We start from the raw sequence: 13,850 nt of genomic DNA on the forward strand, positions 1-13,850 counted from the left end.
GATTCTGCCCAACTTTGTGCTATTTTTTTTTTCCGTATTTCTCAGGAATGACATTTGTGGACTGACTTCCTCCCATCTTCCCCTTGGTTAGCTCTGCTCAAACCGTATAAGCATTAGTTAATCCATGAGGAATCACAGAATGGCTCCAGATTTGAAAAACCTGGAGTCTCACTGATTAATATTTTCATTTTGTTATTTCATCATAGAAATTAATACATTGACCACATGGTTAAAAGATTAATACCTACCTTTGCAAAAAAATAGAGGTCTACACGAAATAATCTCATCACAACAAAAATACCTTAGAAGCGGTCCCAAAGATCAATATAAGGCAACTAGTTTCCGTTCTCAGGGATTATCTTCTAGAAAAATATACAGTTAAACTCCTTGCATCTGTCACTGCAATAACTCCTACACATTAGAGTGCTGTCAGAAATACGTATTCATTAAAATAAACATGCTTAAGCATGAACGTCTGCTTCATCTAAGGTAGGGCTCCTCGTGCTAAGGATGCCGATGGCACCTGAGCGCATTCCTGAGAATGTTCCTGCGGATAAAGGGCCTCGACTTCTGAAGTTGCAGTGCTTTTGGAAAGCTGGGAGTTAGCAAGCTCTGCAAACTCACCTGTTAGCACCCCTACAGTTTCTAGCTAGTTTGCTGGGCCTGAGGAATTAAGCTCCGAAGTCCCGAACAGAATCCCAGAGCTGTATTGCCAGTCTTTGTCGTCAAGTTTACGTTTAGCTGGAAACTACTGTTTCCAGGATCGCTGGTTCACAGACAGTTCACCATGACATCCCTCGTTGGTTCAGTGCTCGGAGGTCATATTTGGAGCCTTCAATTCATGGGGCAAGTGATCACGTGCTGCTGCTGCTGAAGGACAACACCACGATGTAAACGAGCTCTGGTTTGTGTTTTTAGACAGGAGATGCAGTTATTCCCGGTACCTTGTAGCTCTGAGTGACAGTTCAGAGCAGCCTGATCAGCAAAAACACCTGCAAGCAGAAGACCTTAGGAAACCCAAAAACTATTCTAACTTGAAAACTTGAAATTCCTGTCAGCGTCAGGACCGAGACCATGTTGGTGAGACTGACAAGATTGTCATGACTGTTCAGTAGACGTGGAATTCCTGACAGGTCTGTTTCACAAACACCTTACGCTGGAATTTTTTAAGCTGATTTTGGGCCACTGACATTTTGTTTATTAAAAAAGGTTGAAAAACATGGATTTGGTCCAGTTTGGCACAACTCCAAATTTAAACAAAAATACGAGAAACAGAAATCCCGCACATTGTTCACATTTATCTACAAAATCCTGGTTAGAGGGTAACTAAGGTTTCTAGAATGGACAGTCATGATAAATAGGATGAAAATATCTATTTCCTACCACTATCTTCCTATTTCCATCCTGACTCCCTATGAGCCAAACATTTACTTTCAAATTATTCTGGCTGTGTGGGAGCCACTGTGTATGACCTTTATAGGTTTCTGCGGTTCAACAAGGCGTGGACGTTTTCTTCAGGGAGAATCTTAATCTTTGAAAGGTTTTTTCTTATTATTAAAAAAACAGAGCTCTATACCCTGTCATATGTTCCCTCCCCAAATCCCAAACTGAATAATTGATTTATTTTCCTATAGGTAATCAAAAGTCCAGAACAAATAAAAGCTATCTTGGAGCAATATTTTCTGTTTCATTCTAAATGTTCTAACTACAATTTACTTAATTAGGTAGATAAGGGAAATAGAAATTACAGAAAAAAATCTCAATATCTACTTGCTAAACATCACAGGGAGATAATTTTTATTAGCAAATACCATATCTATACATCTCTATTGTGTTATACAGCTACCAGTAGATGGTGCCTTGGTCTGTCTGGAAAAGAAAACCCTATACAATTAGCACATCAGTTACAGGAGTTCTTATCTCAGACGTTCAAATTATACACCAATTAAAACTATGCATCATTGAGGACTAATTATCTCTTAATTAGGTGTTTTGGTTCCCTTAAATCATCAGCTGAACTATTAACAGTGCTTCTGCTTTCTGAGAAATATATCAACTATGTTAAATATTTACAGATATTCTGGTGGCTTATATAAAACCTTTTCAAAGGTGATTGGAAAAAGAAATGTACCAGGGAGATTAATGAAATTAACTTTTACATTTATTGGAGTGGTGTAGAAAATGGCACAATACGGCTGGCAGCTTTGTTCCGATATATTTTAAGACAAATGTTAACAACTCTATCATCATTTGCTAAAGAAAAAAGGTATAATCTAATCATCAGGAAACACCTCCTCATTTTAGCAATACTTCACGATCCATGGGAAGCATTTTGGAAAACACTGTATTGGATTTGGGCAGATTAAGTTTTTGGGCAATATTATACAGTCTTATTATTTATTCTCCACACAATTGGCTTTGCAACTACAAGGAAATAAATTATAGATATTCTAGACAGTCAATTTTCCAAGGCAGGAACCAGTAGGTTTCTGGTATTATATTTTATTACCTCAGAAAGAGAAAGGTAATCACAATTACTGTAGCAGTCCACATTTGGGTAGTAATTTTCAACTACTTTATATAATTTAATAATTACGCAGGTAACAGATATACCTGTAATAATGCAACTATGACACAGAACTTTTAATAACGGTACTTAATGTGTCAAAAAACAGAATGGAGTTTAGTTTTAGAATCTAGTACTGAAAGAAACACATCTTTACCACCACGCTGCTGTCTCACCGATTGCATTTTTAAAATAATTTTTAATTCCTTCATTTAGCGGGGTTGTTTTTTCTAAAAAATAACTCTAGAGCAAAAAAAAAAAACTATTTCCAGTGAGTTGAGAAACAATGAAAACAACTTTCCTGTATTTTAATCAGATATAAGAAACAATCCTATGCAAGATATAAATGTGAATCTCCAGACTTCTTTCTGTCAAACTGTCTCTGCCATGGCCGGGAAGGTAATTAGATGAGCCACTTTGGCAGAATATTGAAGTGCAAATGTATCACCATGAGCAGCCACGTGATCTGTCACTGAAATCTCCGTTTCTTTAGATCTACATTCTCCTGCTTTACAATCGCCAGCTAATTCCCTTACTGTCTAACTTAATGCCTACAGTCAATGCATAAAGCTTGACAAAATACTAAATACTACACTAACAAAATCTTTTCCAAAGCACTGTATACTACTGACTTTCCACTATGATCAACATCACCATCCCTATTGAAAGCCGAAGCTAAGTATATATTTACATTTTAGGTTATACCTCAGTCATTTATAAACTAACCTGCCCTGTACCGCTAGATGCCTTCTTTTCCTCGTTGGGTTGTGGGTTTTTTTCTGTTCCAAAAGAATTTCCTGCTTCTTGCAGAATTGTAACTAATTGGTGGTTTGGTGGACTTCGCAGGTTTTTGTGCTTGGTATACTACCTTCAAACCTCTTTTTAAGAGGGATTTTATATTTACTGTAAGAAAACATCAAAGTCAGTTTGAAACCTAATGTATCCACTTCATCATCAATAGCTGTTTAGTGTTTCAAGAATTACAGTGTCTTCACACAGAGCTATATGCAGTTGCTCGGCAGCCTCTATGAAAACCATTAAGGCACTTAGAAATTGAATCGTTCACCATAAATCATAAAGATTAGATTTCTGTATGCTTTCACTGACAGGAAGGTGTTCTGTACAAGCACAGTTACAAGTGGATAAATACACATTTCCCAAGCAAAAATTCTGAAAAGTCTTAAAAAACAAAAAAGCTCTGATCTTTATTTGTTAATTTGGTAATTAGGTTTGTGGTCCTGTTATAACTTCTAATGGCAGTGACTGACAAGTTTTACTTCTTGGAACTTTTACAACAGTATAAGTCATTCATGAATGTTAAAAATTCAAAATGAACTCCAAAACAAATAAAAGCTGAAATAAATTATGCGACACAATAAATTTTATTACAAGGGTAGATGTGCTTCTTGATTTACACTACACGCCTTCTTCAGTTGCTACAGGCAGGCTATTAACAGGAGAAAGAAAATCAATTCTGAAAAAGGAGCCAGTAAGCTGAAAGAATGCTAGTTTCCCCTTTAAAAAAAAAAAAAAAACACCTTGAAAATTTATGTACGAAGTAGTTTTGATTATTTGTTGTGTTATGTACAAATAAAACATAAATCTTCACCATAATTCATTATTCTGTTCTGGCATACAAACTAAAACAGGGTTTTCCTTGGAAACAATAGTGTAAAAAAAATATATATATACGCTACTAAAAAAATATGCTACTAAAGCTTGCAGTAGGCTTGTCTCAGAATAATTAAATTCCTTCTTTCCAACACATTTGGGCGTACTACACGTACACTAACATGATATGTAACTTTGGTGTAACAATAATCGTTCTGTGCTATGGAAACATGTAAGACATTAACTATTCTCTGATCAAAAATGAATAACAAGATTTTTTTTTCCTTTAAATACAAACCTAATATTGCCAGGCAGTGCTTTGCTGCTGAGGCTGAACCTTATAATTTAAACTGACCCTCCCAATTAAAACTCAGACACTTGTGAATCTTTCATTTCTTTCATTTACGCTTTAGGGAGGAAAGGAAATAACTAGTAGAACAGTTATTATTATCTCCTGATACAGCTTTAAAACTGGTAGAAAAATTTGCTGCTCAGGCACAAGTTGAGATCAGACTTACAAGTTTGACAGTTATAAAGAGATATAGGTGCATGAAAGCAGCTGATCCGGAAGCAAGAATGCTATTGCTGTCCTTAGGGACAGAGTCCATCAACCAGATAGCCAGGACAGCATTTTAAGGGTATTTGGTTTTTTCATATGCACTTGCTACTTTTCAGAATATGGGAGAAACTGATGGAAAAAAAAAAAAAAAAAAAAAAATAAAAGGAAAGACATCTGTAACCAGCTTCAATGACAAAAATCCCTTGCCATAAAATTAGTTTCCTGAGACTGAAGAACATGTTGTTACTGCTGTTATTAATATTTGCATAGCTGTCAGAAGCCCAAGCTTTATTACTGCTTGCGACTTCAGGGACCACTGACCATTATTGGACATGCTGGCTACAGTCTGAGTTACTGCTTTTCAATAAACGTTACAGCCTTCAAATTCCATTACTGGTGCGGTCTGAATTACATCTACTCTCAAAATAAAATAAAAATGAGCAGAAACAAGTTATGGGGCTTTGCCACATATTCTGCTCAGAAATCCAGCCTATTTAAGCCAACAGCATTTTCTCATGGAGTCCGATGTAACGGATATGTAAGACACCTAAAGGGTTGGGACTGTCAAAACCACTCAAATATAGGGATGGTAACTCCAGATGAAAAATCATGTCCTATTACTTGGACACCTGAACCGCCTAATAACTAAGATACTTTGTACAGAATTCTCTGAAAAGTTGCAGAAAGTACTGTCGCATATGAAAGTTTGGAACAGCTAAGCTTAAGGGTCTGTATTCATCCTTACTTTCCAGTCAACTCTGCCCTACAGAAAATGGAGAAAAAGTGTGATATAAACTCTTCCAATAATTCCACAGGAAAATAGCCAACGTTTGCGTGCCAGTGTAAAACTACTAAATACTTCGGAGAAAAACTGGTAGCTGTCCACGTTACACCCAGTAACAGGTCTATTTGTAGAAACAGCTCCGAGCTGAAGCTGTCCTACATCACCATCTTTCTAATGCCCCCTTATGCAGCTATGTCACATTTCTGCTTCTCCTTTGATGTCAAGGAAGAAGAGATCTTATAGCTGAATAAAACGCTCTTAGCATCGGGAAATTTAAATGCAGCATTTTCCCCTGAGGGTTGCCGAGCTCTCTTACCGGCTGAGCACCCAGCTGTGCGCCCACAGCCATTATGGACAGGAGAAGGGCGCTGACTAATGGGAACCTAGAGTATATTTTTGCAAAGGGAGCAGGACTTCATCTGAAACGGAAAATTTCCTACATAAATTCTATGGTCGGCAAGTAATGCACTGCTAGGCAGTGCTGAAGAATTTGTATTCTGAGGTCATTAGGCTCACCAGTGACAAAAATAAAACGGGTCACTGGGTAGTTGCTGGTAAAGAGTTAGCACAGAGCAGCACATCTTCAGGAAACTGTTGTATGGACACAACCATCACGTATCCTTTTTTCAAAGTCAGGAAATTATATTTGAAAAGAGGATATTTTGTGTTAGAATCACCAGGGATTCATTAAGGTTTAGGAAAAAAACTCCAAGCTTGCTGAACAGGTACCGCGTATAAAAGTACTTGAGGAAGCAACTGCGAGCCATTGATCCAAATAAACAAACCCCTGCTGGGATCTCGAGTTTTTCCTTGTAGCCATGAAAAACTTGAAGAGAACTGAGTGCAAAAATAGAGGTAATATAGGTGACTTTGACAGAAAAATGAAACTAAATGTATTTTATAATGTGGAGTTCTGTTCCTTCTCCTATAGAAAAGAATTGGTGTGAGCAGGAACTCCATCACCAACGCTCAAACCTTCCCAATGAAAGACACAGATAATCTTAGCTCCAGTGCCAGCATAACAGGAGGCATAAAAGGAGAGTCGTGAAATGTATATCAATAACACACCTTGAAATATCAGTTAAAAGGGAAATAAGGTCACTATTTCTGTGTCCTTAGGAACTCATTCTTTATATAATCTATTCTTGACAAGTCACAACGAATAATGTAAATACAGGAGACCAATTCTCAGATTGTATCTGAAAATGCTAGATGTGCTGAACGATTTACTCCCCTACAAAAGCATTGTGTAAAAGGCACGTGCCAAATTTCATGTTGCTACCTTACTTATTCCCGCGAACAGGGTACCTCTCAAGGAAGCCACAGTAATTTCCTTAGCTCTAACAGGATTAAATGAAACCTTCAGTACTGCGCTGATATAAAATATCGTTATGGTTTTAACCAACACGATCTGACCAATGCAGCGTGACTGCATTAGAGGAAAGGACTACAGAGCAAATAGTTCATTTCTGCATAGGCCAGCCTCCCTGACGTCCAAAGCCCTGCACTAGGATGCAGGGATAACTCTCTAATCACCACACAAAGGCAAAGGTGGCTAATTCAGGAAACTACTTGCTACACCATTTGAAAATTAATTCAGAGACCATCTAGTAGAGTTCCCTATTCCAAACCAGAACCTGAACCCATCATCAGTATCCTGACTCTCCCAAAGAGTCCTTCCACCAGTATAACAGTAACATCACTTTTGTAAGAATTATCGTCCTTTAAATGGACACTCTTTAATACAGTAATAGACTGATAGCAACCACTTTTGTATATTGTGAAGGTGAAATCTGATATGCTAAGAGATGTAGACGTAGAAGATCATAAATATGTGCTCTGTGAGCCTATTCAGTACTGGCCTTGGAAACTTCAGCCTCTGCACAGGGATGAACCATGACTTCCCTCTCTTAACCCTAAGTCATAGGAAGACTCATACATTTTTAAAATTTCTATTATATACAGAATTGTAAAGATAACATATAAAACAGAGCACCAAACATAAGAAACTTATATGGGTAATGTGAACTTCAGATACTTCCTTGGAAAAGAACAAATCACAGCATAAAAAAAGTTGAGAGCTAAGTAATAATCTTGCAAATACAGAGGACAATATTAACATCCTGAAACAGTTTCCATAATTGGACCTTAGTATTCCTTTTCCACTGCATAAAATTAGAGTGACTTAATTTCTAGATGGAAGAAGTTTTTTATGAAAAAAGGGCAGGACAGAAAAGGAATGCAATACTCAAGCACGATCGTCTCTGAGACAGAACTGTCTAGACTGATGAATTTCAATGTGCCTCAAGAATAAATACCAAAAAAAATCTGTGCACCTGTGACAGATAAGGAAAAGTCTGATAAAAAAAAAAAAGAAAGAAGGGATGTAACCAATGATCAGGGACTCCCTTCATCAAGCATTAAAACATCTTGCCATTAAGGTGTTATGCTGCAGTGGAAACAGCACAAGGAGGAGCTGCGATTCGCCGACATCTGACAAAGAATAGCACATCTTAGGAATACATCACCTTAATAACATTTGTCTTACAATGATGATATAGGCACCTTCCAGTTTTAAAGGTGAAAGGAGTGTGTAATGCAATTACAGCTTAAAGTGCTTCATGGGTTTCTTTAGGAAGGCTATATGGCAATTGAAGTTTTTCTATCCTCAGAAAGTGAGAATGGTGAGTGTAAAAAATACCCCAAATATGAAGAGTAAAAGCAAGCAGGTAACCTTCAAGGTTGGGGTTTTTTTTTGTATATATAATAGTGCATGCATAAATTTTAATAAGTTGCACAAATCCATCCGTCAACACTGTGTAACACATATTTACAATTAACACTCATGTATGATTAAGAAAAGCCTAGCTTTACTTAACACAACACAGGAATATTTCTCTGTCAGTTTACTTAGAAGATGACTGCTTTAATCCAGGAGGCTCCTCAGCAGGTAACTTTATCATATACATATATATATGAAACAAGCTCTGTATTTTACAAAAACAGGGGCGTGGGGAGAAGTTGCAACCAAAATGGAAATCCGTAGAATATCTGTAATTATGGTTAACTGGCAAGTATTTCGAGCTTGTTCCGCTTTCCTGAGCAAATCACTAGGAACTATGAAATTTTATCATCATTTTAACAATTTAATTTTTAAGAATTAATTCCATGAGGGACCTATAGCCAAAAATTGGTCACCCATATAGAGAGCTCCTTGATAAGTGCAAGGGACAGAGTATTACAAATGCAGCTATAGTAACGGTGACTATAAATATTGCTAAAATTTCTGGGGGAAAAAAAAACAAACCAACCGTCATTGCATTGATTTCTTTTTTTGAGTCTGCCACTGCACAGTATCTCATTATTCCAGAAAATACTCAGTGAAATTGATTCCAATGAGGAAGAAAATAAATTCTAACCAAATACACTTAGTGTTAACTGATAGCTTTAATATTGTGATATGATATAAACATTCAACCTTTAAGAAAATCAGAGGCTAAGAAAGCTAAGAATAATGAAATATCTAGGTACATACATACATATTTGTACGCGCTCTTTTGTGTAGACATCTAAATGCATGAGATATTACAAATAAACATTTATGTTCAATAATTTTAACTTCAGACTTTAAAATTAATGTCTGAAGCCTGATTCATTATTGAGAGCACAAGCATCAATGTAATTCTTAAACAGAAAATACAGCACACAAATAATACTGTTTGTATACTTTCTCTATGAGTGAAAACATGAAAGTCAACATAAAGCTAAGATGTCAACATCTCTATAAGCACAAAACAGTCATACTAACCTGTATTTTGATTGGCCAGGAGAAATTGCTGACATAGACGTAGAAAGTGATGTTTGGGTTGCTCCGAAAGTTAAATTTTTCACAGGAAAAGCTATCTCTGTATTCCTTAATATTAGCCTTAGAAACAACAGGAATCTCTTCTCCAGATATCGTTCCAGCTAAAAAAAACCATATGTAGGTATACATGTTTATGACAAATATTAATCATCATTATAGGTGCCAAAGCAAATTTGCACGAGAAACTTAAATTCTTGAATTACTTTTGCTGTCTTCATTCTACAACTTTAAAACCCTTTATTAGGGTTTACACGCACACCAGGTATATATCATATACATACACAGAATTCACAGAAACTCTTACACTGGTTTCAAAACATTATGAATTAATCATAAAATTGATAGAAGTTACATGAATCTTAGAATAAAGTTCTTATTGTCAGCTAAACAGATAATATTATTTCCTCTAGTAAATTACATTCAATTTCAATAAAATCTCATAGGTTAATAAAGCTTGTGAGTGAATTTGTCTACATCTTACATTATTGCTGTAGAGGTTTAATTGTTCATGAAAGATTTAATAATACACCCACTAAGAAACATGCATCCTTTTTTGCAAATACATGGGTGACTGTGCTGAGTTAAAATAAAGGAATAAATAGAATTTACTAACTGTGGTATGTTAAAATACTTCAGCATTACATTGATGAAATTCATGAGCTTATGTAAGACAAACTCTGAACGTTCTTTAAAAAGATACTTTTTTTTTTTTCATTTTAGTACTATTTCATTTTAAGCATCATGCTTCTCCTTGGATGTGTTTTCAGAAAGTCAATAGAACCAATTCAGAGAAACTGTCTAAATAAAGCTTTTCTTCCTTCTTCTCAAAACAAAGAAGAGTAATGGGGTTCAAAGTTGGAGAAAAATAGATAAGCAGCTCCTTTTATCAGCATACACAGAAGAACTTTATTGTTTGATATCAATGTTAAGGTTAATAATTAAATTTTTAGCTTCAACGCTGAAACAAAGAAATAAAATCTCAGTCTCTGCAGTAGTTAAGGAAGCAATTTATCTTAATTAAAATCACAGCATTTCATAACACTATCATTTAAAAAATTTAAATAGACTACAAGCTTTTCCTACCAAAGTAATTTTAATTGAATAGGAGAGAAAGTTAACATATTAATGAAGCTTTGTTCAGATTGCAAATTATCATCTGAAGTTTAAATAATATAATTAATAATGGCATAATGATAATGGCAAAAGTACACATTTGGTAAAGTTTTATTATCAAAATTAGCAACAAAGAGACAATCAGGTTACAATAGCTTAAAAGATCATGAAATCATATGGGAAAAAGTCATCATACCAAAATTCACCCTCACCTGTAGAACCAATAGACCACGTAATATTGAGGTTGAAGTTGTTTGATGCATTAATTGATATATCCAAATTTTTATTTGACTATATAAAAAAAAGAAAATATATTGACGTTAACAAAATATACCAGAATGTATTGAATATAGCTGTATTGCACATGAGTGAATATAGCCTTTTAATCATCTTCCATTTTTCATTTTAAATATAAATAGAAATGGTAATGATTCAGAGCCAAAGCCAATCCTGTCTTCTGCTTCAGTAAGAACGGGGTACAAGTAAGCATATAACTACACCAGTTATTGTGATAAAAATAATGAAGTCATTTTCTTTATAAAACTAAAGAAAAAAATGTATGGCAAATGGCTACATTTTAATTACGATCCAAACATTACTTTTCTCATCTGCTAATAAAAATTTCTTAACTGAAGGTATACTCCTTTAATTCATCTCAGGAAGATACTAAAACTTATTATTCATGGAAGCAACAATAAAATAAATCAGCTGATAATTTTTTTGATGTATTAGTTGATCTGCAGAACATCTACCATTTAGAAAGGTTTTTTCGATGAATGCACTGGAATAATTTTCAGTTCCCAAAAAGATTTGAAATATCTCCAATAGCTTAGAAGCACTCAGGAAACCCTTAATCATAGTCAAATATGATGCAAATCTTAACCATGACACCCCAAAACTTGTCTAAAGTTAATACTATTTTCTTACCTGTTCTGGATTTGCTATAAAGTTTATGGCAGTGTGATGGCGATCATCCTCTTGTAATAAGCTGAAGGTAAACTGGTAATCAATTAAAAGGCTGTCTGTGGGCAAAACAGAAATTAAAAATAATAAAATAGATGCAAATGTATACATATTCACAATATGCTATGCAAGCACCTAAAAATTTACCATTCACTTATATTTTAAAAAGCATGGAGTAATCTACAAGTCAGTACTATTCACATGCATTTCACTGTTTAAATATTTGCATAATGTCTTGAAGCAATTAAAAAGAACATTAAATGAAGCAGTAACAAATAAAAAGTTAAGAAAAATGACTGAATTAAGAAACAGATTCCATCACAGAGTCAGAGCAGGTATTACACATAACATGAAACAGTCATTCTTTGTAATTATTCCAAAATACTGTATCAAGTATTGTTTAGAGTGTTCTCAGTTCTCTAATTTTACTCTAAAATAATTATTCACACATTCTGTTCAAAATGCATTTAAATATTTTAGTTTTACAGTCATACAGTTTGCTGTGTCATATAAATGGTTTACGTAGCTACATAACTAACAAATTTTGGAATTACTAAGTTTAAAAATTTTGGAAAAAAGTTGCATCTAGAGCAAAATTATATCGTATGAAGGCATGATACCATAGCAAATAAGATTGCTAACAAAGGCACAGTGGAATTTTGAATGGAAATTACGTGACCACCAAGCACATCCTTTGCCATTTGCCAGAATTCGAAGAGATGTCGCAAGTTGCAAGTGATGTAAACTTTTCATAGGAGGGAAACAAGTGGCAGGTTAGTACTGACTCTAAAAGACTGCATTTCACTTCCAAATGACTCTTGTTCTACACATTTTTCTTTCAACCCGTGAGAAAATGGAGTCTGCCGGGCAGTTCTTCTTCACGCCATTTCTGTCCCTGCACGCTGGCAGCGCTGCCCTGCTGGCCAGCCAAAGCTGCCGCAGGTGCAGAAGGGAGAAAGAGCCATCCTCAGATGACCCAAACCATGCTTAACTCTTGCTGGAAGGAGCACAAAATGACTGGGACAAGTTGGAAGATAGAAATTTTGATCTATCCCGTTGTGTTCCCAAAGTTGGAGGCATGAGATTAAGCCCTAGTTGGGTCATAGCGCTAGAAATGACTGAAAAGGGCATTTTCTGCAGGAGGAAGGAGGGCAGGGGTGGATATGTCAGGGTGAAACAGGTTTCCAGCACCTCCAGCATGTAAGAAAAAGACCTAGTCACCAGGGATGACTGTTGCTGCAATCCATAGAGTGTGCCATGGAGAATCCCAGCAGGCAACGTTCAATGCAGTCAGAGTCCAGAATCAGCAGAGCCCTCAGAGATGCAGATTGTGTTAGCAGATTGATAATCCTGTGTAACACTCAGTTGTGAACCAGAGGTGGACATGGTGGGTGGATCTTGAATGCTCTGGTACAGGGGCAGATATAGTCAGATCTAACAGAATAAATCTTCTAACTCTGACCATTACGGTTCCATAGGGATCCAAAGATGCTGTTTTTTCCTCTGTCACAGGAAATGAGGAGATGAATTGTAAATGTACATGATCCAGATTATTTTGTGCATGTCAAAATATGATTAGATGCGAGTCATCTTTGATGCTACATTCCAGTGAATAATTTTGAAGCCCTATTTTGGTCCCTCTCTTGATGACATTCTTACAGTTACCAACACCAAATACACAATATGTTACGGAGAAAAAAACATGTGATCATAAAAACAAAACCAGTAGATACAAAGAGAGTGAAAGATTAAGACAAAGCAGGAAAAAGTTGTGTCAGCCTTCTATTGGACTCAACAGTTTGCTTACTGCTGACAGTCACCTTTTCTGAAGCAACACATCATCTGAAAAAATACACTCTATTGTATCCCATGGGCAGCCTGACTTAGAAGGAGAAAAAAAGCTTACTGGTCAATGAAGCATGAACAGAGCCTCTTGTATTGTCCTAACAGTTAAAGAAAATAGTTTGGAGTTTTATTTTGGTTTTTTGTTGTGTGTTTTTTGGTTTTGGTTGTTGGGGTTTTTTTAACTTCGTGTGGAAAGAAAATTAGAAAATAAAGGAGCTACATGAAAGGAATTACCACGACATTGAAGGTGAAAAATCCACTTTCTCTATTATTAGCCACCACAGTTCCACTATGCAAATAAGAATAATTTTATCTAGATGTCTTAGCTAATGAGTTTTGATCAGGTATTTGCAAGTTTATGAAGGCAAAAGATGAATAAATATTAAATTTAAGAGACCCCATTTATTAATACTACTCTACACTTCTATAACTATGCAAATCTAATTAATTAAGTCTCAGAGTGTGCCATATCTACTTATTTAACAGTAAGATTATCATTGCACCAGAACATATTTAAAGGTAGCAGGACAGCAAAAGATGGCAA

The 13,850-nt window shown here is 35.6% G+C and overlaps 1 protein-coding gene across 1 annotated transcript in view; it reads right to left on the minus strand.

Moving 5' to 3' along the window:
* ATRNL1 (attractin like 1) overlaps positions 1-13,850 on the minus strand; it is a gene marked incomplete at both ends in the record, with an annotated part of 535,835 nt that overhangs the window by 294,185 nt on the left and 227,800 nt on the right. Inside the window, 3 exons of the mRNA XM_082486299.1 lie at positions 9,329-9,486; positions 10,711-10,789; positions 11,426-11,520. Of these exons, the coding sequence (XP_082342425.1) occupies positions 9,329-9,486; positions 10,711-10,789; positions 11,426-11,520 (332 nt within the window). The remainder of the gene's footprint in view (positions 1-9,328; positions 9,487-10,710; positions 10,790-11,425; positions 11,521-13,850) is intronic.

The sequence above is a fragment of the Vanellus vanellus genome, assembly GCF_965231255.1.
Source record: "Vanellus vanellus genome assembly, chromosome: 7".
Taxonomy (NCBI): domain Eukaryota; kingdom Metazoa; phylum Chordata; class Aves; order Charadriiformes; family Charadriidae; genus Vanellus; species Vanellus vanellus.